The sequence below is a fragment of the Ostrea edulis genome, chromosome 4 (genome assembly GCF_947568905.1).
Source record: "Ostrea edulis chromosome 4, xbOstEdul1.1, whole genome shotgun sequence".
In the NCBI taxonomy this organism is placed as follows: Eukaryota; Metazoa; Mollusca; class Bivalvia; order Ostreida; family Ostreidae; genus Ostrea; species Ostrea edulis.
The window spans coordinates 79,847,466-79,872,457 of NC_079167.1; the positions used below are offsets into that span (position 1 = coordinate 79,847,466).

The 24,992-nt window shown below is 34.5% G+C and overlaps 1 protein-coding gene across 1 annotated transcript in view; it reads right to left on the minus strand.

Annotated features, from left to right (window-relative positions):
- LOC125669351 (receptor-type tyrosine-protein phosphatase epsilon-like) overlaps positions 1-24,757 on the minus strand; it is a 30,515-nt gene extending 5,758 nt beyond the window's left edge. Inside the window, exons 1-22 of the mRNA XM_056161495.1 lie at positions 24,637-24,757; positions 18,250-18,468; positions 18,031-18,168; positions 17,672-17,812; positions 17,358-17,498; positions 16,901-17,041; positions 16,464-16,607; positions 12,323-12,460; positions 10,119-10,251; positions 9,846-9,925; positions 9,078-9,256; positions 8,574-8,661; positions 8,423-8,493; positions 8,164-8,200; positions 7,860-7,957; positions 7,541-7,669; positions 5,332-5,480; positions 4,694-4,829; positions 2,085-2,243; positions 1,846-1,939; positions 1,259-1,329; positions 574-708 (exon numbers count right to left, since the gene is read on the minus strand). Of these exons, the coding sequence (XP_056017470.1) occupies positions 574-708; positions 1,259-1,329; positions 1,846-1,939; positions 2,085-2,243; positions 4,694-4,829; positions 5,332-5,480; positions 7,541-7,669; positions 7,860-7,957; positions 8,164-8,200; positions 8,423-8,493; positions 8,574-8,661; positions 9,078-9,256; positions 9,846-9,925; positions 10,119-10,251; positions 12,323-12,460; positions 16,464-16,607; positions 16,901-17,041; positions 17,358-17,498; positions 17,672-17,812; positions 18,031-18,168; positions 18,250-18,468; positions 24,637-24,742 (2,727 nt within the window). The 5' untranslated portion in view covers positions 24,743-24,757. The remainder of the gene's footprint in view (positions 1-573; positions 709-1,258; positions 1,330-1,845; positions 1,940-2,084; positions 2,244-4,693; positions 4,830-5,331; positions 5,481-7,540; positions 7,670-7,859; positions 7,958-8,163; positions 8,201-8,422; positions 8,494-8,573; positions 8,662-9,077; positions 9,257-9,845; positions 9,926-10,118; positions 10,252-12,322; positions 12,461-16,463; positions 16,608-16,900; positions 17,042-17,357; positions 17,499-17,671; positions 17,813-18,030; positions 18,169-18,249; positions 18,469-24,636) is intronic.
- Between the last annotated feature and the right edge of the window lie 235 nt (positions 24,758-24,992).

Here is a 24,992-nt window from a genome sequence, read left to right on the forward strand (position 1 = left end):
GATCAAGTAAACGGAGTAATCCGTAGTCAAAATCAGTATGTAAAGAACGACTCTAGACAACTTTCCACCTAATAACGGGTTGTGCAATATTTGCAAATTAGATCATTATCATGACTATAGAATTTACAAAATCCTGACTTTAAACGAGACTGTTGAAACTCACTAACAGCAACATATTTGCCAGTAGATTGTCTCGATTTAAAAATTGTTCATAGGCAGAATACGTTCTCGCATCTTGAATCAGTTGCGAGACAAACCTCATATGCAGGTGATAAAGGAATATTAATACATAAATATGGGAAGTTCACAATGAAGAAGCTGAAGTCATCCCATTTGTCATGAAGATTAAAATCAAATAATTATATAAATGTTCCATGATTTAAAAGTGCACATTAATTCTAATCTCGCAATATATAATGTTGATGCTTGTGTCCAACATCATATAACTAAAAATATTACACATGGCGTCATTATGACATCAGAATCATGCGCAGTGACCTGACAAATGATTGGTAAATGAAAAGATACAAGACTGTTCATTATACAAATTGCAGGATTCTCTCTCGACCATACCGATTCGATTTCCACCAAAGGGCTCAGGGATACAATTGTAGGTGCATAATAAGCCTTCACAAGTCTCAGGAAGTCCTCTGTGTAATCTGGGAGAGGATATTGAGCACTGATGAAATGGTCATTTCTTGTGAAAGACTGAAAATGAAAATGAAATGAAAGACAGCATGCAGAATGTATCCATCACGTACACTGTACGTATTGTTGTATCTAATAGTTGAATTCAATGTAAATGATTTATACATTTGTAGTAGTAAATTATGGTTATTTAAAACAATCTTGTAGTTTTCATATTCAAATGTTGTATACCTATATATATATATATAAGAATAACAATCATTAATCTTACATAAAAATCATAAACTGTTCCCGTAAGGAGATCCATAAAACATTTAAGCATATGAACGTTATCAATTGATAAGGTCTGTAAAATAAAGAACAACAATGACAGAATTGTTTTTATCTATACAGAAATTAATATTTATCATGGAATCTTTGAAGCTCCTAGGAGTACATTTTGTACTTTTGATTGTTCTTAGGTCTGACCATTTTCACCAGCGAATGGATTTACTCTACTTTGTGAGGATAGAAGTATATCATAAACCCCTTGCTATAAAAAAGGGCGGTCTGATAAACATACCGCCCTCATGTTCTATTCACAATTGTATATATTACACAGTAGACAAACCTGTAAAGAAACTGCGTTGTAGTAGGTGTTCTTCCCTTTAGTGTTTGATAATGGACACATGTAACTTTCAACTGAAATGGTTTCAAGAAAAAATATATACAATTCATCAGTCAGACGGGTTTTATGTCTCTGGGTACCCTATATATATATATCCCACCTCTGGTGTGTCCAGGGGTCCGTGTTTGCCCAACTATCTATTTTGTATTGCTCGTAGGAGTTATGAGATTGATCATTGTTCGTTATCTTCACCTTGCATATAATGACAGTTGATTTAGTCAAACTTAAAGGGTGGATAGCTAATGTGCAATTATATCAAAATGGAATGCAGGAGGCCTAGGATCGAGCCACCTGGAGATCTCTTGTCGGCAGACATCAGTAAGAATGTATCTACATGTATATGTTACTAGTTTAAAGTGAAAGTGCATTCTAAACTCTCTATATTAAAAGTGTGGTACCATTCATGAAATGTAAATATTCAACTGTGGTGGGGATTAATCATTAATCGGTAATATTCTATCATTATTGCAAGATGGCTGAACTGCGTTTTGTAGCACCAAGGTATTCATGTATTATACAAACTTGTTTACCAGGCAGAACACTGGCTGTGTAATTGGACGATACGTTTTGACGCCCTGTTTGGTAGTCTTCTTGTGTGTATTCTCGTCTTCTGGACAACAGGGCCTAGAAACAAAAACTGAAGATCATTCTCGTGTCACATGTTACTGTACAAAATCACAAATATCGTTCTAGAATATCCGACAAACTGTTCAAATCATTCAGGCTAAGATATGCGGATATTTTATTAGAGATTCATATATAGAATCACCTGAAATTCAGCAGAAAGTGGTGATTTATTGGCTACTTCTCCGAGATTGATATAACAGGAATGATCCTGGAATTCTCGTAGAAATGTCCTGGTTGATACAGACCTTCCTTTTCCTCGGAATGATTCAAGTAATGACAAGTAAACAACTCTGTATTGATCCTTAAATATGAATTGTATTATAAATGGGTATTTAAAAAAGCTGATTTTCTCTCTTTATATTATTTGTAATGATCTAACATTCTAAACTAACTCAATACACATATCTATATGAAAGGTGAAGACAACGAATAGCGATCAATTTCATAACTCCCACAAGCAATACAAAATAGATAGTTGGGTATACACGGACCCCCAGACACACCAGAGGTGGGACCAGGCATCCAGGAGGAACCAGCATCTCCTTTCGACTGACCACACCCCCCATGAGCCCCATATCCCGATCAGGCAAACGCAGAGATCCGTAGTCAAAATCAGTGTGCCAAGAACGGTCTAATTATTGGTATGAAACCCGTCAGACAGGACCTGACGCAATGACAGGTTGTATTGACAAACTAGATCGTTATAACGACCATAGAATTTGCGAAATGCTGACTTCAATCGAGACTGTTGAAATCCCTGTACCATCAACTTGTTTGTCAGTCGCTTGAATCGATTTAAAAACTGACTATACGCAGAACAAACTCTTGCGTACCGAATCAGTTGAGAGATATAAACACCATTTGTTGGTGATAATGGAATATTGCTACATAAATATGGGAAATTGACGATGGAGAAGCTGAAATCATCCCATTTGTCATACAGTTGAGTTGTCAGTTTGCCGTTAGTGTCTACTTTCAATAAAATATCTAAGTATGAGGCAGAAGTGGACGACTCTGTGGTGTCTTTTATTTCGGGCTCACGTGGATATATCGATTCGACATATGAATGAAAGTTATTATTGGTAATAGACAAAACGTCGTCGATATATCTAAATATCGAACTGAAGGCCACAGCAAAATATTTTTTCTTCTCGTGTAGAAGTTTTTGAATAAATTCTGCTGCATATGAATATAAAAACATGTCACCTAACAAAGGAGCATAATTCGTGTCCATGGGAATATGATATGTGACATATCAAGGAACACATGCATGATATAGCACATCTACCAACAATTCTTTACAGAGAATTTAATGCTACTAACCAGATCTACGACTTTGATTTCGAAGTTCCGTCTGAATGAGAATTGTTTGAAAACACCTGAACAGCGATAAACGAGCACACACACGTAACAATTACCATTTCACCTTTTTGACAGAATTTCATTATCTATAACCTATCATTGGGCCAAATGTTGTCTGACTTGTTTCATATCAAATGTTAGATCGTTCTTAGCACAGTTATTTTGACTACGGATAACTCCATTTACCTGACCAAGATATAGGGATCATGGCAGGAGTAACCGGTCGACATGATATCCTTACTACTCCTAGGCAACTGACCCCAGCTCTGATGTGTCCAGGGGTACGTGTTTGCCTAACTCTCTATTTTGTATTGCTTACAGGAGTTATGAGATTGATCACTGTTCGTTATATTCACCCTGGTATTTTATTGAAAGTAGACATTAATGTCAAACTAACAGATATTTTATTGAAAGTAGACATCAATGGCAAACTGACAACTCAGCTGTATGACAAACGGGATGATTTCAGCTTCTCCATCGTCAACTTCCCATATTTATGCAGCAATAGTGTTTATATCTCTGAACTGATTCAAGATGCATGGGATTGTTCAGCGTTAGGTCAGTTTTGAAATCGAGGCAAGCTACTGACATACAAGTTAATGGTACAGGGATTTCAACAGTCTCGATTGAAGTCAGCATTTCACAAATTCTATGGTCGTTATAACGATCTAATTCGTCAATACACCTATCATTGGGTCAAATGCTATCTGACGTGTTTCATACTGATTGTTAGGCTGTTTTTGGCACACACTGATTTTGACTACGGATAACTCCGTTTACCTGATCAGGATACTGCGCTCATGACGGGTGTGACCGGTCGACAGGGGATTCTTACTCCTCCTAGGCACCTGATCCCACCTCTGGTGTGTCTGGGGGTCCATGTTGCCCAACTCTCTATTTGTATTGCTTATAGGAGTTATGAAATTGATCACTGTTCGTTATCTTCACCTTTCATTATTATACATTTATGTAGCGTCTTATATTATCAACACAATTACCCTAAAGGGAAGTTGGAACGGTAATTCGTAATTCGTAATATCTTATGACATATTGAACGTGTATATGGGGATTGATTTTTGATAAAGACATAGTAGAAAGTGGAGTATGTGTGAAATTGGAATGCAATTGCAATTCCAGTCGCTAATTTGTACAAAAATTTTGATAACAGATGCACTGCTCTATCATACACACACAGGATTATTACATCAATATAATGAAATATGTTGACCAAAGACTTGAAGAAAAAAATTGAATACTATTTATCACAGCTACGCTTAATTATAATGGATATACTAAACATGAATTATTCTTATAATAGCTCTTTTCAGTGCTGCAAGTATCCAGTAAAATTATCCACTAGGAATGAAATGGAGTAAAACTCAAACTTACGTCACCCTGGATCATGTTAGCACGGCTGTTTCTCATAGCTTCTACATACTGCTGCACATTTACTTTCCCAGTTATCTCCCCTCCTTTATTAAGCGCGTCCAATGCTATGTACGTCCCAGTCCTACCAATCCCTGCGCTGTATTGTTAAATTAGAAATCATTGATATAATCAACGGTTAAATTAGAAATCATTAATATAATCAATGGTTAAAATAGAAATCATTAATATAATCAACGGTTAAAATAGAAGTAGTTGATATTATCAATGGTTAACATTCTAGTATATTAGACATGGATCTCAATTAGTCATGTATAGTAAAAATATTTGATAAATAGGATTATTTGGGGGAAAAGAACCTTCAACAACAGTGACATCATTAGCATGGTAAATTATATTGAAGGTAATCAAAGTTCACTAAATCCTATCTGTTGCGCGACATTTTTAAAATCCAATTTCAGAATTTTGAATATATTCTGTGTCTTAGCTTGTACATTCCCAACATTTTCTCATTCCTATCATGAAGTGATGTTATCTTCACACTGAAAATATCACTGTTATGACTTTGACAGTGGGAAAATATTCAGTGTATGAATTATACTATATTGCTACTGAAAAAAAGAATAAATAGTAAAACGCACCTGCAGTGGACGAGAGTGTACTTCCCTGGCTGTTCGACAGAAGTTTTCAGAACGTGTCGATGGAATACCACGAGAGCCAACGGTTCTGGGACACCGTGGTCCGGCCATTGCGTATAGTGGAACATACACACGTCACGCTCAGCTTTATCCTAAAATTAAACAGTTAATAATCACCTATATGAAGAATTAGAAATAGTAAATGTATCTGTTGCAGATACGTACCAAACTATTATAATTCATATAAATTGAACAAATTATTTTCTGACGTTTCATAATCAGAATTCGACTTCAAAAATTCTGGATTTTAGCACCTCCATCATATTCTTTGAATCTTAATTATTTACAAAATGAATTAATCTCATTATATTTCACTACAATTATGACGAGTGGGTATGTTATTAAAGTATTTTCAAGGATTTGTTTTTAACCATTACGTAAAGTGAAAGTAATATTCCATGGGTCTTCCAAAGCCATGGAAGTTAAGAAACTTTTTAGGATGTATTTCCGTCTTAGTTGTAATAATCTACAAGATCTACCTTAGTGTTAAGAGACCTTCTATAGAATTGCTGCATATAACGACTTTATAGTTTAACCCTGTGATCCTAGAAAAATAAACACCATTGTGCAGGTCATTTATTCGGTATTCTTATGTTAAAATGATATCGCTAAATAAATATAAATATCGCAAATCACCTCCACTATAATGTAACAGTTTTGAAGGAAGATATGCAAGTTGTAAGCTCTTCAATCATCAGTAGTTACATGACTCGTGCGAGAGGGTAATCTTCCAATTTTTAAGATTTTGGTATACTCGATTGAATCTTGCTAGACACTTTTCTAAAGAATGATGAAAATGAAAACCGAATGTTTTTACAGGTAAAATGAATACATTTACCAGATGGAATGCAATCTATTCCCATGATTTCTCAATTAAATATAGGAAAGGGTAATATAATTCAACATTTGAGCATGATAGAAAATTCACAAGTCCCTTATGTTTTTGTACTTATCAAAATTACATTATATAATGCTAATTACGGTAAAACGTGCATACATTTTTCCTGATCAATGCTGCCGGTGCGAAACAATTTCCAGTAAGCAATTAAAGTACTAAATATATCTCCTAGAATTCAACTACATATGTATACGAAACTCACCACTAATATAGAATTCAACTACATATGTATGTACATGTATACCAAACTCACTACTAAATGTACTTCCTAAAATTCAACTACATGTATACTAAACTCATTACTTAATATACCTCTTAGAATTCAACTATATTTGTATACCAAACTCACTATGAAATGTACCTCTTAGAATTCAACTACATATGTACATGTGTACTAAAGTAAATACTAAATATAACTCTTATAATTCAACTACATGTGTATACCAATCTCACTATACTAATCAAATGACGATTTATAGCCTTCAAACATTTATGGCAGCAGTCATGCAGATTAATGATATTATGGTACTCTCATATTCCAAAATTCCAACATTGAAACTGAGGCATGTAAAAACGAAACGTACCACTAAAAACATTTTTGTTTGAAAGTTAGTAATGTGTTTATATATGCATTTGCGATGAAGGTGGAAATTGTTAATTGTTACTTTTTAATGTCACAATTAGAATGGGAAAGGTGGAATATGAAACAATTTCAGCTTTACCAAATTAGCTTTAGTAATGTAGTGTAATTTATCTTCGTCGTATATTGTACAATCCAAAATCTTGAACTATCCAGACACAAAATTAGGCAGCAACAAATATATATATATATATATATATATATATATATATATATATATATATATATATATATATACTAAAAAAACATTAAAACGCTTTTCGAAATATTTCAGCCGTTTCACCAGCCTTCATCAGTCGTGTTTATTAAAATGCATAGCAACTAACGTTGAACAACGTATTATGACGTCACAATGTACATACATCTGAAAGGCAACGTCATGTATCAATTTTTCAGATGTTTTTGGCGCAATTTTGATACATGACGTTGCTTTGGTGCGCTAGAACTAATTGTCTTCGTAATCCTTTTTTCGTCAGTGATGTAGGTGTACATTTTCTACAATTTTGATTTTATATTACAGATAGTTCTGCTTCAAATACTTTCATATAATCATGGTCATAGCATAACCCATTTTATCAGCTGACGTATAATATTTAATAACTTGCGAGACTCACGGTACTGTTTTGCAAGCGGAAGTGTCTGATGACGTAGTCCGCGTATACGTTTTCTTTTTGGTTTCGTATGCTGATGTTGCCTTTCTTTATCTTGTCACTGGAATTTGGCCAGTATTGGGCACATTTGTTCTGATAAAGATAGGATCCAAGTAAGGTTATTATCATAATACAAATTAATTGCGAGAAAGAACACATTACATACATGTAGAGCCATGTGATCAGTTTATTATCACCTTATTGCATACGTACAATTTGTATCCCTTGTATGCATGCTATTAATCAATGATTTTGAATCTATAATATCAAGTCTCTTTCTAACCTTATTTCCTTCTTTGAGATTTGTCAGACAAACAATTACACTAATGTCTTCCTGCCAGACCATTTTCCAGAAATCAACAACTGTCTTTGATGTTGGTCCTGATAAATATAAACAGGCATATTGGAACACACCAAGGAATAAGAGTTAACAAACCATCAATAAATGACATGGAATAAGAGTTAACAAATCATCAATAAATGACAAGTCCAGTCTTCTTTTTCAATTTTTACAAATTCACAAAATATGTTGGGATAATAACGCACACTTGAAAATCGATATATGAAGATATACATTGTATATTTACCTTGCGTTGCAATATACGATTTCTTTCCTTGCACATCCTGTGAATTGAATATTAATATCATGAATAAAATTACTCATTGATTTTTCAGCAATTTTAAACTGTCTTTGTTGTATAAAAACTCTATGATAACTACTCATTTGCAATATATATGTAGATTTTATTTCTTTTGGGATACAGAGTTTTATTTGTGTACTTGTGGAGAACAAACAGGTAATTTCATTAACATTAACCACTATAAGAATGGATTTAAATCACTGACCTCAATATAATTCGCGTTCATGTAGTCTGACTCTTTTGGCGATGTTTCCAGAACAACACGTGAATGGTCATCTACTCAAAACAAAATATACAGTATTTATTTATCACAACACTTATTACTAGTTCAAAGAACGTCAAATTAAGACACTTACATGGGAAAATCGTGGTGTATCGATTTTTGGCAGCGTTTTCCTGTTTCTTTCCTTCATTACATGGGTGTAGTTCTCCTCTTGGAATTGTCTACACACACCAGTGAATGAAACGATAAAATTGTATTCGTAGAGAAATAATGTTAATACAATAAAAGTCTATTTGTAACATTAACAGAAAATATTAAAATTTTTATTTCTGTACAGAATTGTGAGAACTGATTCTTAATCTTTATTATAAGCCTTCGTCAGATATTTTGAATGACTTGATTCCACACTTACAACGAAACACCTAAGACAGGAGTTATATTTTCAAAACAAACAAATAGACCACCAATTTTTAAAAATCCTCAAAAGAAATAACTCTAAAATGTTTACTACACCACATTCAGATATCAGGAAATTATAGACAATTAAGCACAATATTTACTTAATTTCAATTGAACCATTCATATACACGGTTTACCTGTTACATGTACATAATTTTATCAATTAATAGACACGTACCATGTATTCTTCTTTAAACTTGGCATTCTGATTTTCAGACAAAATAACTATTGCTTTATCAAAATCCGCGACGGATATGTCTATTTTAGTATTCGTCGTTAGCACTCCCCCTTCAGTTTTTAATTCTAAGCCTGGGTTTCCGACTCCACGCATTTCCTTCTCTTCATGTCTTTTATCACCTGTAAAATATCATGACAATTGAATTACGACATGTGGTGCTGATATAATGTAAGTCAACAGAACATTTTCCAACAAGATTTACTTTTGTCTGTGCTCAAAATTTCTTCTCCTTAAAATCTTTGATTTACAAAACACAAAGATTTACAACATAATTACATTAATATTGATTGTTTGTCTCTGAAATGATATGACCCCTGGGTCGAGGCCTCTGCTGGTAGATTGTTAGTCCCCGAAGGTCTTTACAGGCCAGTAGCGAAGTACTTAATTACTAGAATGAAAATACGGATGTATATTTAATTGCGGTGATAACATTTAGAAATTCATTTCAAAATTAAGGATTATCTCCCTCATGCATAGCTCTTATTCATAAACGAATTCGACTTCACGTTTTGGCACTCTGATTTCCCCTAAAATAGCTCTTACACGTTTATTGTGATTTCGGATTTCAAACATGTCGGTTGAGCATTACTGAAGAGACATTATTTGTCGAAATGCGCGTCTCATGCATCAAAATTGGTACCGTATAAGTTGTACAAGATGCACCTGATATCATTAACATGTAGGTATCTTTTACAGCAGCAGAATTACCTATTGTTAACGTTTCTGGGAGAGAAGAAAATGTTATCGTCTCCGTATCTTCATGCTTTCTCTCCTTCTTTCTTCTCCATCTACATAAATAAAAAATAACGTTTTGAATGTACGTTTTGTCTATATTTAAGTCGTAATGTCTTAACAAATTCATTTTGACCTATCCATTAAAATGGAGTTATTCGACTACGTGCTTAATGTTTACAAAGGAAAATAGTTAAAACGAACATTATGTAATTTGTTAACATCCACCAATAGATGAAGTACTAATACCGTATAAACAGTATGCCTGTGATGAGGACGACAGTAAGACACATGGCACCCACCGCCCCTCCCACAGCTCCTGTTACTGCTCCAGAATCTGTCGTATCGGACTGTGCAGCAGAACCTCCTGACCCCGAAAATTCTGATAATGAAAATATTCTCTCAAACACATGATAACGGGAGAACAAATACAGTAGATCACTTTGGTTGCATCGCCTATATATATCTGTAGTACAAGAGAAAACTTGGGAAAATGCATATATCTCAAAAACGAATTTACATTTAAACAGGGTAGAGAGAACCACTTTGAGCAATGAAGGGGAGTTAAATTACATGTTTTGACATGCCATCACCATTCAGTAAGACTACATACTGTAAATCCACATCTCCCATGGCATGCATGGTGTTTTTAATAATATTTTTTTTCGCTCGTTTTCACACAACCACCATAAACGCCATTCCTTCATAAATATGCATTAGAAAAACATCCCCTTGACATTGAGTAGACTAACACTCCTTTAATACATGTATATAATTTGTCAAAAATGTCAAATCGTTTTATTTTTTTTTTAATAGTTTATTATGCTGAAAAAAAATTGTTCTGGTTTTTAACAGCGAACAAAATACTGTTTAATAATTACAGCACATATACATTTAAGAAGTGAAGATAAGGTACAATGATTTTATAAATTCAATAAATAATATAAAATTGAGAACAGGTAGAATACGGATGCTGAAGAAAAAACTGAAGCAAAAACCTTACTTTTATATTTTTTTTATTTTGGGAAATATCAGACCAATAAATCTATGGGGGATTCTTGTTACATATACGAAGCCTGCAGTTAAAGTTATGAAAATATTTCACCTTCAAAGGTTTCGATTCTTAAAATAGATACATTGTAAAATATATGGGAAAAGATGTCAATACGAACAAAATAATATATTGTTAGAAATGATAAGCCATTTTTCTGTAGCAAGGTTATCAATTTCTTTCCTCTACGTTTGTTCTTCGAAGCTTGAGGCAATGTTCATGATTCGATTAAGAGGTTATATATACATGTAATCTAAATACATGAAAGGTGAATATAACGAACAGTGATCAATCTCATAACTCCTATACGCAATACAAAATAGATAGTTGGGTAAACACGGACCCCTGGACACACCAGAGGAGAATCAGGTGCCTAGGAAAAGTAAGCATCCCCTGTCAACCGGTCACACCCGCCGTGAGCCCTATATCCTTATCAGGTAAACGGAGTTATCCGTAGCAAAAATCAGTGTGCCAAGAACGGCTTAACAATCGGTATCAAATACCTCAGACAGCATTTGACCCCTGATTATACTTCGATCGATACAACCGATCGCGATAGCTTAGTGGTAGATTGTTCGCGTCGTAACCGGAGGGTCGTGAGTTCGAGCCTCACTCGTGCCACGGTCGCGTCAAACCTTAGACTTCAAAATAGGTAGTGATTGCTCCTTCTCCAACATTCGGTATCAAGAAGTGATAATTGTTTCTGCTTCTTTTGGCCTTAAAAACGGAGGTTCCCTGAGTGCTAAACATTAAAAGAATGAACATCACTTTTTAGCTGTTCATGGTCAATATGAACGGATTTGGATTGATGCAATTTATGTGAATCGCGCTAGCGATTCAAAGAGAATTTGCCGCTAGGATTACATGTCATGTTTCTGCAATGACTGCTGCAGTGTTTTCCACAATCTTTGCCGTAGGTTCCTGCTGATCATTCTAAAAGATGATTAACAATATCAAATTATATATTTATATCTTAAGCTTTTACTGCAAAATAATGTATATGTGTTCTACAACTTGACAGTTTTTATGGAAAAGTATCTCTGCTCTATCTTGTTCTTTTTGTACTATGTACTGACTTTTTGATAAACATGCGCATGTAATGTTTGAATGAGAGATGTTAAAGATACCAATTTCTGCATGAAAGTCATGTGCATACTCGCATGTCTGTTTTTCTTGTGTTGATATGCAATGTAATAACCCAAATTACTTATATTGCTTTCAATTTTGCAAATAGAGATCAATAGGGATTATACTGGTAACCATAAAAGTCACTTGATATGCATTTATTACATGTATTATTATTTGATATTTCAAAGCTATAAAATACGAAGAACATTAAGAATATTAAAGCTAATATTTAATTATACAACGCAATAGTAAGAAACGTCAAATTTAAAATTACTCTGTTCGCAGTTGGAAGTCCTCCATCCCGGTTTACATCCGTATGTACAGCTGCCTGTGATATGGTCACATGACTGATTGACACAGTTCTCCTTACATCGTGTAGAACAGTTTTCTCCATACCAGCCATCATCACAAACTATAGAAATGGACTAAAATTGACTATATGATAATTATTTCAAAACGTCGAAACTTTTACTACAGTATTTCACCTTATTTTCGTCAAACTCCTAAAAGGGTGATCAAAAGTTGACTAAATTTACACATAATTCTAAAGTAGCAATAAATGGTTTTGCGCGAATTTAAAACGGTGCAAATTATGTTTGTAAAATTACAAGAGGAAAAATTACCTCTTTACAGATCATTTTCCTTTAATAATAAATGATGAATATCGTACTAGTATTCTCTCTCTGTGAATTCAAAACAAATTTTCATAATACATGTTTAAAAATGTTACTTTGCCATGTTTTATTTTTTCCTTAACCTCTTCTCTACGGTACCGGTCAATTTGACCGGTGGCGCGTAAAACAGGGCAACGCAAAAGGAGTGCCTCTAAATCTTTGAAACTACGGTCATAAGATATATGATATATATATCATATTTTTGAAAATTTACTCTATTTGTTAACTATATAAAAATCAGTTAAGTAAATAAAGGCATTAAATTAATACAAGCATTTAAGTTGAAAGATGACTTCGTCTAAATATGACGCAACGCTTTGTCGCAAGGCCATCCCCCCCCCCCCCCCCCCCCGATATGATTTTTTAATTTTCCGTATGAATGCACTATTTTTTTTTTATATTTTCGAAAAGCATATATTCCCTGCTTTTAGAACATATACAATTTATTCTTAATGCCTGGCAAAGTTATCAGAAAATAGCAATTTTTTGCACTTGTACGCTTTCTTACGATTTTATTTCTCAATGTTTACACAGATCGGCGTTTTACCGATATTCATATATGGAAATAGGGAAAAGTAAATACAGCATGTAAAAGAAGAGGAAATATTACTTTTGATGGGCGTTATTCGTGTTATAATTCTTGGTAGTTTTTATATTACGATAAAATGAAATTGGGACATGCTGCGCGGTTTTTTTTAAAATTAGCAGCAAAATGCTGTCGCTGAAAGCGATCGACGTGCGTCGAACAATAAAGTAGTGAAAACTATTTGTATATCCTCTATTGGTAATTGAATACTTTTGGATACACTACAACAACATACACATATGTATGAAATAATCAATCAGGTATTCTCTGCTTTTTAAAAAAAAAGTATAAAACCATTATTGGTAAATAACAGTTACACCACAGCTACTTCTAACTCCACAAAACACCTAATGAGAATGTTACATCGGTAGTGTGAATTAAAAAACAATAAAATACTTCAAATTCAGATATAAACGTTATGTAATATTTGCTCGGAATAGTAATAATTTTTTTTCTGCCAAACAAAGAAAAAAAAAACCAGTCTGCATATTTTCTATACTTTTTTCCGTTATCCGGATCGCGCCGGCGTGGTTTTCTAAAAGTATGCACGGGCAGAACACGTGTTTCCGTTTCAACGAAACAACACAGCGAACGCTTGTAATGTATTTTACATCTTGAAAACGACCTGATATCAGATGAAGAAGATGCCGTGGATCTCTTGTTGCAGGATGACCCAAACGATCATGCATTCAGTATAAACATGTAAGTTGATGTGGCCACATAGGACGACTAGAAAAAAAAAGTTCGTGGTTATGCCATGTTATGAAAAATTCACGATAAGGCCTAACATATTAACCGCGATTTGATGCCATAATTTGTCGTTTAATGAAAGAAAATGTTTATATTTTATGATATCTAAACCAATTGTTTATTAGGAGCTGACATCAATTAATATGTCCTGCCACGGCATTAATCAGTCTGATTACCACCCCCCCCCCCCCGCCATTTTTGTTCTCTCCTTACCTGGCGTGCGAGTGTAAGAAGAGGTCAGATTTAGTGTCGATGAGAAGGGGGTGGGGTGGTTTTAATCAGACTGGGCATTCATGACCGTTTGTGCGGAGACTTCCTTCCAAGATTTGTCTATGTTTATAAAAAGACTATCTTTCTATAAAAAGAAAACACAATCTGTTAGGAAAGCACATATTACATTATTGTATTATCGTAATAATAGACTTCATTACCGTAATTTGAGTTTTTTCTTCATATTGTAACAGAAATAAAAACGAAATGTGTGTTCGGGACAAAAGGTCGGGGAGGGGGGGGGGGGGGGGGGGGGGTTAACATCAATCAAAGTTTGGTTATGACAGGCTATCGAAAAGTACTACTTCTCCTAAAAGGTTTAGTCTTTTTTAAATTAACATGTGCAGACTCCTTTCGTTCAAGGATACCCTTAACAGGTAATCCTGTAAAAGGGCGATTTCATTGTCTCATTTGGTCTTGGTCGTGACAAAACACAACTAGAACCAAATATTTAACTTACAATCATAATAAATTAATGTAAAACACCTGACACAGTATTACTATGCTAATAATTACGATGGTTACTCACTAACTTTCTGATCCGAGAGCGTTTGTAAATTGATTCATCAGCATTCATCTAAATGTCAAGCTGTACGTGAGGGATGTCACGATTTTCAGCATTCCCTCACAGACAGAGCTTTAGCAGTGAACGCGCAAACAACAAGAGACTCACAGACCTTATCGGTCCTCTAAGCGTTAGTTAAAAGTATCACTAGTCTCGAGGGCTATGAACTGTAGGAAAAAATTCTATTCTGTATATCTAAGCTAAATTCTGATATTCAGCAACGTTATAAGAAAAGATATGTTCTCAAAACTTAAATCCCCCCCATAGTGCCTATAATGATGAAACCCTGGGGTTGTGAAATTCACAATTTCGGTACATCCTTGTCTGCTTTTCCAAAATATGCGTTTAGTTTTTATACCGTATAAACAAACCTAAAGATCTCTTTCAAATGATAAAGACAATAATCACTATAATAATGATTACTCCAACCCGGAACCAAAATCAAAGCCGTTACTCCCTGGGATCAAGAAATTTACAATTTTGGTAAAGGACTACCTACTCTTTCAAAAATATGTATTTAGTTTCAATTTAGTATCAATAACATTAAATAAGATATTGTTTCGATGTTTTAGACATATATATTATAGATGCCAAGTTTGTCCCCGCCCTGGAGTCAGAACCTCTACCCCAGGGATCACGAAATTTACAATTTGTTGAAGGCCTTTCTGCTCTACTACCTACACTTCTAAATGTTCACTTAGTTTCAATTTCGAATCAATAACACTAAAGAAGATGTTTATCACAAACATTATATACCAAGTTTGGTCCCGCCCTGTAGTCAGAACTTCTACCCAAGGGGTCATGAAATTTACAATATTGGTCGACACCTTCCTGCTTTACATCATTAAGCTATTTATTCAGTTTTTCTTACAGATTTGTGGTTATAAAGAGTTTTAAAACTTGGTTAATTTTGCCCTGCCTCGAAGGCCCAAGGAGTGCAGGGGTCCTGAAATTTACAATTTATGTCCCTTGTCCCAAAGCTACTTCATAGAAAAATTGAAAAGAATTGGAGTGGTAGTTATCAAGAAGTTAAAAATGCTTAATTATTAACAAATTTAATCAATGGCCATTTTGGCCCCAACCCGATACCTCATGACCAAAACAGGAAACAAACTCAGGATATAGACCTACAAAGCATGACTACTAGCAGGAACGTAGATGCAATTGACGCCACGCAGAAACCAAACAACGAAGAACATACCGTTCTGTACTATTTATGATGTATTGTGTATCACCCGAAATTTAACAATTATAACAGACGAACAGATAAAAAACAGATAAAATAGGCACATGTCAATTACACATTTAGAAAGCGATATGTACATATTACCTGTAACACCACGAAATACAAAATACGGGCACCAAAACAGGCATATATATATTCAACTGATAATGGAATACTGACTAGCGTAATTATGCTTGCAAAATGTTTGGTAACTGTACATGAAACAACCCATCGAAGATAGAAAATAGACAAATGTATATGAATACTATTTTTGGGTAAAAAAAATTATATGAAATTCGTTAAAGACTGTCAAATTACTTTGTTCATCAATAACTGGATACCTACTTTCTTCACATTTACTTCCTTGGAATCCATCGTCACATCCATGTTCACAATGTCCGTCTCTATGGTTACAATGATTACTTTCAGATCGGCAATGGAGACTGCACTTTTCTGAACAATTCAATCCGTACCGGCCATCTGAACATACTGTCAATGTAAAACATAATTATTTATAATTTCTTAATATCAAAAAATATTCTTAACAGATTGCAAAGTATTGCCATATGTAAATACAAAATCATTTCATGATAACAATTTCAAATTATTACCCTGCCTATGCAATGATTGTATTAAAAGTGATAAATTACATTCGGATCTTAATATATAACTGAGAAGTTTTTAATGTTATAGTAGAAAAGAACACAACAGAGAAACAAAACATTTACATGAATTATCAGAATGTACAAGAATGCTTCTAAACTACAATTTAAACATCTCACCTTTATCGCAGAGTTCCCCGGCATATCCTAGATTACAGCCACTGTCACACCTTCCTGTTATCCTGTTACAGGGGAGGTAACTCAGACACTGTCCACTACAGTTATACACACAATCAGGGCCGTATGATTCTGCTGGACACTCTGATAAAACATGATTTTATCAGACTATTACTAGTACATACATACATACATACATACAATCATCTAAACATACACATACATATATATGTATACATAAACATGCAAATGCATTTCAAACGAAATTGTTTATTTAACGCAATAAGTGTCGCCGATCTGATTGAAGAATTAATGGGTTTACAGGATAAGGCTGAGTAAACAAACAAACGTACATGTTCATACAAATACGAGTGCACAATCACTGTTTAGAATTTACTCTATCAAACCTAGAAATAACTCGTATTTTGACAAATACAAGAATGCCTTTACAACATCTCACCTTTGTCACAGAGTTCCCCGGTATATCCTGGATTACAGCCTTCGTCACATATTCCTGTTGTCCTGTTACAGGGGAGGTAACTCAGACACTGTCCACTACAGTTATACATACAATCAGGGCCGTATGATTCTGCAGGACACTCTGGTAAAATATGATTTTATCCAACAATTTATAAATTTTCAACAAAGATTCACATTTCAGTTTCTTATCCATTGCTACTTTCTTGCCGTATTCATCAAATTTAAAATATATTGATATTTAACGGTTAGTAAACGTAGATACTTAACACTTTAAGATAATAACAAATGAATTACCTGTGTTACAATGTATCCCTGTCCATCCATTACCACAGCCATAGTCACATTGTCCAGTGGTGCGATTACAGGACAGGTTGTCTCTGCAGTGTCCAGTACACTTAGATCTACACCATAGACCGTAATATCCAGCTGGACATGCTACGAAAAACTTCATTATATTGATAAGTTTTTCCGTTTTATGTCCGATTTTCAATTAAACTCGTTTGCATTAGAGTGTCAATGATATAGGAATAAAGCTTTAACCGTACTATTACATTTGTTACATCATACACTTGTCATATTTCATTTTATATTAAATGTATATACTACATTAAAGTATTAATACTATTTGCATGATATCACACATGTAATCTTACATTTGTTACAAAACTCTCCCACCCATCCTGCAGTACAACCCAAACATGTTCCGTTGACAATGTCACATCTCAATTCCTGACAGTTGTTTGGACATGGTAGATTACAGTCATGTCCATACACACCGAATTCTTTACAACCTAAAGATACAGAGAAAATATAGCACTTTATATATACACACTATATGGGTTAAACTGTATAATGAAGTAGCACAATATTACCTGTCACGGTTACTTCACACAATTCAGTGTAAACTATTTCTGTTCCGTCAAGTCTTTCATTGTAAAATATAACGTAACGTCCATGTTTGACGCAAGTTGTATTGAAATCCAAGGTCGGTAACTCCTGTCCGTTCTTATAACATAGATACCCATCCTCCTTTACAGTTGTATTTGACACATAGAGTGAAAAACCAGCAAAACGCCCTCTTTGTCTCATGACTGAAATTATGAATTAAAGATATCAAACAGTTATGTAAGTTGAAGAGAATTGCGTTCTCTTCAATAATTATCTATGATTATAAATTAACAATGTTTGCCAATAAACTCCGAAACACTTGCTCCAGAGTTACTGCTTGCACCTTTGATATTGTTTCATATGTGAGGTGAAGTCCATAACCTATATTAGAATCTTACATGATTAGTAAACATCGTAAAGTTAATTAAAATCCGACTTTCGTCTTTCACAAACTTCCCTGAAATAGCAAAAATGAGAATATAGTAGCGGGACACGCTTTGGTTGATCTAAGTCAGTTTTCTATAAAAAAAAAAAAATTAAATTACAACTTCAGATAATACGATATGAAGTAAATCCGTTGTTTATCGATGCTTGATTTTCATTTTACAGAAGAAATTAGGTTTAATAATTGTTGAATAGATAAAAAATGCTTGTTGGTTTCTTCAATCCGTGATTTTAGTCTTGAATCAGCCTTGTGAAATTTTTCAGAACGAAGTATCTCATTCAACAATAGAACATCCCCCTCTTGAGACCAACGATCTGAGACGTCAAAAGATTTTTTGATACAGTGACAGAACCAGAGGGGGGAGATCCGACCCCCTGAACCTCCTTTCGTAAGACAATTGTGTTTAAAAAAGGTAAAAATAACGCATGCTTTTTGAGGGTGGAACTCCTCCTTTGAAAACCAAAGTTAATGGTAGAGCCACCCCCTCCCCCGCCCGCCTCTTCAAAATTCCTGGATCTGCCCCTCAATATCAATATTCGTCTTACATTTTCGACATTATTAAAATTCTCCCCGTGATTATAGAGTGAATGTTTCGTGTTTTTTGTAATGATATTAACAGTTACTGATATGTACGAGTACAAAGAAATAAAGGTTTTTTATTTTGGTTGAACATGTAATGTAATGGCACAAATCTTGAAAGTAAGTAAAACGTCAAACACTGTCCAATATGTCACATATCGAATGGCCTAGGACTGTTCTGGGAAGTTTTCGCCTTATAACTTTAAAGTTAGAACATTTTACCGAAATTAGGTTGTACACTACTTGACAATGTCCAAGAAATCAGGCCACTGTTTATGATATAGCAGTTTTTCTGTTTGTCATTCATATTGTGAATTATATTTTCAATTATTTCGTTTGATGAGAAGAAACGACGTGTATTCATAATTTTGCCCTTAAATTGTCGCACTGGACAAAAACTACCATTAGAAATACATTTGCAATACTGAGTTTAAAAATTTAAAATTATAACCGATCGATCATTTTGTCTTTGGTCAACTATTAAGCATGATGGATTACAATTGCAATCGTAAAATCATTATCTAATTTGATACGGAGAGAGATAATTTACGTTACATAAGGAACATTTAATTTGGAGCTCCAAGTGACTTCCTAATAATCAAGTTTTATTTACTGTGTGTATGATATCAATAGATATAGCATAAGTAATGTACACAATCATTCAAAAAGAGAGGAAAGGGGTGTGCCTCTTTGTACCAACGTTTTCCTTCTATCTATATGCTATGTATTTTTCAAAATAACATTAATGGAATCAATAGTACAGGCACAGCTGGAATATTGGAAGAGCAATGTACAAGTACGATTGCACTTGCAATAGGTGAAAAGTCAAACTGGCTAAACAAGAATATACCGGTATTGTATAGTTTTGATTATAGAACACATATTATGGAAAGATAGTCGGGATTTGTACAATAAATATTGATATTCCATAAATCTGAGTCTCGAAAAGTGTATGTTGCTGATAGTGTGGATGAATGTAGATACATGTACATGTATTTTCAGAGAGATAAATTTTTAGAGATATGCTTTACGATATTGATGAGAAAGTATAAAACATACAAAATTATGTTTTTAAAAAAAGGATCATCCCATAATATCATTAAGCACACGCACGAACCCACCCACCCACCCACATTCTTCTTCACCAGAACAACAATTACGGTATAATTCAACTTTGCTCAAACTTTCTTATACACGTACTATAATAGGCTACTAGAACTAGTAGTAGAGGTTTACAGATTCTCGGAACTTTTCAAAATATTTATTTCTATTTAATTCCCTTTTATAGTGAAACAAACACTAAAAGCAATGGCTCAATGATTTGTTCAAAGTTAGGAAATGAAACCCAGGTGAGTGTTGTGGACATGGGCTGTCTACCTCTTATAATGATTGATAAGCATTTCTAACCTAATACACATGAGCTATTATTTTTTCAGTCTAATTGAAAAAAAAAGTATTGATAATGAAAGTCGTCGTGGCCTGTTGTCTTTTTGACGGAATATATAAAGCGTTTTATGGGAAACATAGAGTAAGCCCGCTCACAATGTATCAGAATAAATGTTCAACAGTATTCTGCAGTCTTGATTGCATCGATTACTTGATTTAACAAGAGGCCCACAGGTATTGATGGTCACCTGAGCCCATGCATGGACCTGTCTGAAAGACTTTTATTTGCATAATCCCCCGAAGCTTTTATAATTGAAATATTTGGGAGAATGCATTCAAACCTCTTTAAAAAAAGCATCCAGTGTTCAATATATCAACACATTTTGGAAGATTGATAGATGGAATTTTAGACATCCCCTCCAAAGTCTTTCACCAATGTATTACTCGGGTAGACAGCATCTTGATTACCATTAAGCATTCATCTTATATCAATTAAAGGAACTAAATGTAACATTTTAAGCATCATATACATTAACTCTCTTTGACCATCTATCCCCTCTCTATCCTGAAACCCTGCAACTTTGTTTACAAAATAAACAATTTCGTTAGATAACCTGTGGTTTTCTATTTACTCGTATGTGTTTAATCTCATTCAGAATAAAGAAATGTTTTGAACTTGTAAATACTAAAATTATTTTAACTATGTAAGCATTTTAGCCGGCCTCCCTGCAACCAGGCATTACTACAGCCCCCCACCCTCATCCCCCACCCCCACCCCAGGGATCATGGAATTTGTAGAATTGGCAGAGCATTCCTTGCCCATCATTACTATTTACTCAGTGTGTCTGTTATTGGCCTAAAAGTAAAGAAGATTTTTAAAGGAATAATGCATTTTCACTACAGGACTAATATGGTCACGCCCTAACACAGGAACCCCTGCTACGGGGGTCATGAAATTTACAATTTTAGTAGTGGTTTTCAGGCTCATCCGGGTTAGAATAGGTCCTCAGTACCCCTTGCTTGTCGTAAGAGGCGACTAAATGGGGCGGCCCTTCGGATGAGACCGCAGAAACCGAGGTCCCGTGTCACAGCAGGTGTGGCACGATAAAGATCCCTCCCTGCTCAAAGGCCATAAGCGCCGAGCATAGACCTAAATTTTGCAGCCCTTCACCGGCAGTGATGACGTCTCCATATGAGTGAAACATTCTCAAGTGGGACGTTAAACAATATAAAATCAATCAATCATTGCCTTCTCTTATATATGCTGTATATCAAACTGGTAAAGATTGGCCCAGCAGTTATTGAAAAGTTGTTAACGCACGAAGCAAATCAGGGGAATTCGGAAATTAACTCTCCATTAAGGATATTTAGAATAAAAGAATTTCAGAATTGAAAAAATGTGTATGGGAAAGATCCGCCGTTAGCGTAATCCGAATGAAATGAGAGGGGATAAATCTACTATATAGTACGTTTCCGGGAGGATTGCTATAAAAGGGGGAAAATCCTACTACATAGCCCAATTTTGGTTGTGGAAAATCTACTATGAAGCCATATTTCCGGGGAGAAAAACTGCTATATAACCATTATTCCGGAGAGAGGGGGCATGGCTAGAAGGAAAGACTACTATAAAACACCGGTCCCGTGTTCATTGTAATGTTTGACAACCGTGTTATTCACCAGTTTCACGCTTTTCTTCTTCGTAAACATGTGGTTAGTGTCCATTACATCTTTAGTTGACCCGCTGTATGTCCGGCAGGAGTCCATAGTCCGATGATGTCCATTTCAAGTTTTTAACATGCTCAAAACTTTCCACTGGATAGAAACGCGTTGGCCGAAAGAGAAACCAACACAAAATTCAAAGGAATGGAGAGTAACGGATTGACAATTTTGTTATCCGTTGGACGTCCGTCATCTTTATCCGGTGAGATATGACTGCTGTTTGATCATTGAACTGTGTACCATAGTCGTTTCAGTTACATATCATCATTAATTTTGGAGGAGTTGTGTGCACGAAATGGCCTTATGACTTAGAAAAAATCAAATTTTTGAACAAATTAAAGTTCATATGGTTAAAAATCTATGACATTTTCATAAAAATCAAGTGGGTAATTCTAGCGCTATCACTGTTACAAAAATTTATATTTAAGAAAAGAATCCTAACAGCAATAGGAAGGAGGTGAAAACTGGAGACCCTGATCCCGTTTAGCGTTTTCCCCTTCGGGGTGATACAGTTGGCTTATTTTAGCGGTTAGATAGCATTCCGAGAAAATTTCACTCGGCAAATATGCACCCAATTTACGACTTCAGTATTTGCAAGAGATATAGCTCTTCCATGTCCGAGAAAATTATCAGCATACTTTTGTGCCCAAAACAACAAAAGTTTATTTATACAGTAAATATCAATGATAAGAATAGCAACCATTATAATGCGAATCTCAATCAAAAGAAACGTAGTAAACAAAGTATGTCTCAAAACATAGTTTAGTGGATTGGTTGATATCTACATCATCAACTACTTGTGAGATTCATTGGAAAGGGGTTATATTGGCAGGTGTATTCGGAACCATTAACGTAATCAGGATTACATTAGCTGATGGATATTATTCGATTCGATATGCAAGAACTTGTTCTGTGTATAATCAACCCCTTGTACCATCAACTTGTTTGTCAGTAGCTTTCCTTGATTTAATAATTGACCGTACGCAGAACAAGGTCTTGCGTATCGAATCAGTTGAGAGATACAAACACCATATGCAGGTGATAATGGAATATTGCTATATATATATGGGAAGTTGACGATGGAGAAGTTGAAATCATCCCGTTTGTCACACAGTTGAGTTGTCAGTTTGCTGTTAATGTCTACTGTCAATAAAATATCTAAGTATGAAGGGGAATTGGACGACTATGTGGTGTCTTTTATTTCTAGCTTACAGGGATATATCGAATCCACATATGAATGAAAATTATTATTGTTTATAGACAAAACGTCGTCGATATATCTAATTGTAAAATTGAAGGCCGCAGCAAGAGATTTTTACTTCTCACGTAGAAGTTTTTGAATAAGTTCTGCTTCATAGGAATATAAAACTAGATCAGGTAACAAAGGAACACATTTCGTGCCAATGCGAACTCCAACAGACCTCATCAGCAAAGACCACGAAGATATTGTCAATGAGGAACTCTATCATATTTTTTTTACATTTCAACTTCAGAGTACTTGTGCGTGGAATCAGAAATTTGTGTTAAACAAAGTAATTTTTTGATGACTGATCACTAGATATGAATATTTCCGTTTTATTTTTGTTGAAGAAGCAACTGTCTATGATGTCAAAAAGCCTAGTCTTTAATTTATCATTCCATTGAATATCTTATTATCTATTTCCATTTACAAGACAGTAATTGTCAGTTCTCAATCTAAAGTATATATAGAATTGTAGTTTTTATAAATGCTTTCACTGTAATAATCTACAAAATACACATCCAATAAATTTGCATTAATTTATAAAATATAACGGACCCTTTTTATCTATGTAATGCTAAAGCAATGACGTTTCGAATGTGCTGCTTGTAGAGTAGTTTCTGTAATTTGATAGCATGGACCACTATATTGATGATAATAATAATAATGCCCTTTATTTGAACAGGATAACACAACCAGTTTAAAAAAGTAGTTTACCTTGTGGTCCTGAAAACATGTATAATTGTAGAGACTGGCATACAATCTATGTTTTGAATAAAGAAAAATTGAAAGGATATGTCTGTATATAATTGAGGACTGGATTTAGCATGCCGCCAGGAAATTAAGAAACATTCGAGGAATTTCTAATTGCTGACCATCAGGAAGCTCGTTAAACTTTTATTAATGATAATCAAGAAGGGAGAGAATATTTAAGCGAACTGGACATGAAAGGATAATAAAAACATTTATATATCAAATCATAAATCATTAAACTATAAAAACCAATACCATATTGTTCTCCATAGTCTTTGAACTGTATTCTGATGCTGTAGATGCTGAGTACGTTCTCAAGGTCAACATACCACCATGTCTGTTTATCTGGAGACATTGGTCCTATTTCTTTTGTCCTTGTACACGTGTTAATGTCTCCATCTACAGCATTACTGGATTGATATAAATGACACGTTCCAGCTCCTGGGTAGCCGTTTAGTTTCGTAGCCTGCTCGGTCCCACTTTTCTGAGAGATGATCTCTTTAATTAAAAGAAACACCTGATTGTATCTATTGTTCTATGTGCATGACAGGCGTCTATTTCCGTGGCCTGCTCGGTCCCTTCTTTCTGAGATATGATCTCTTTAA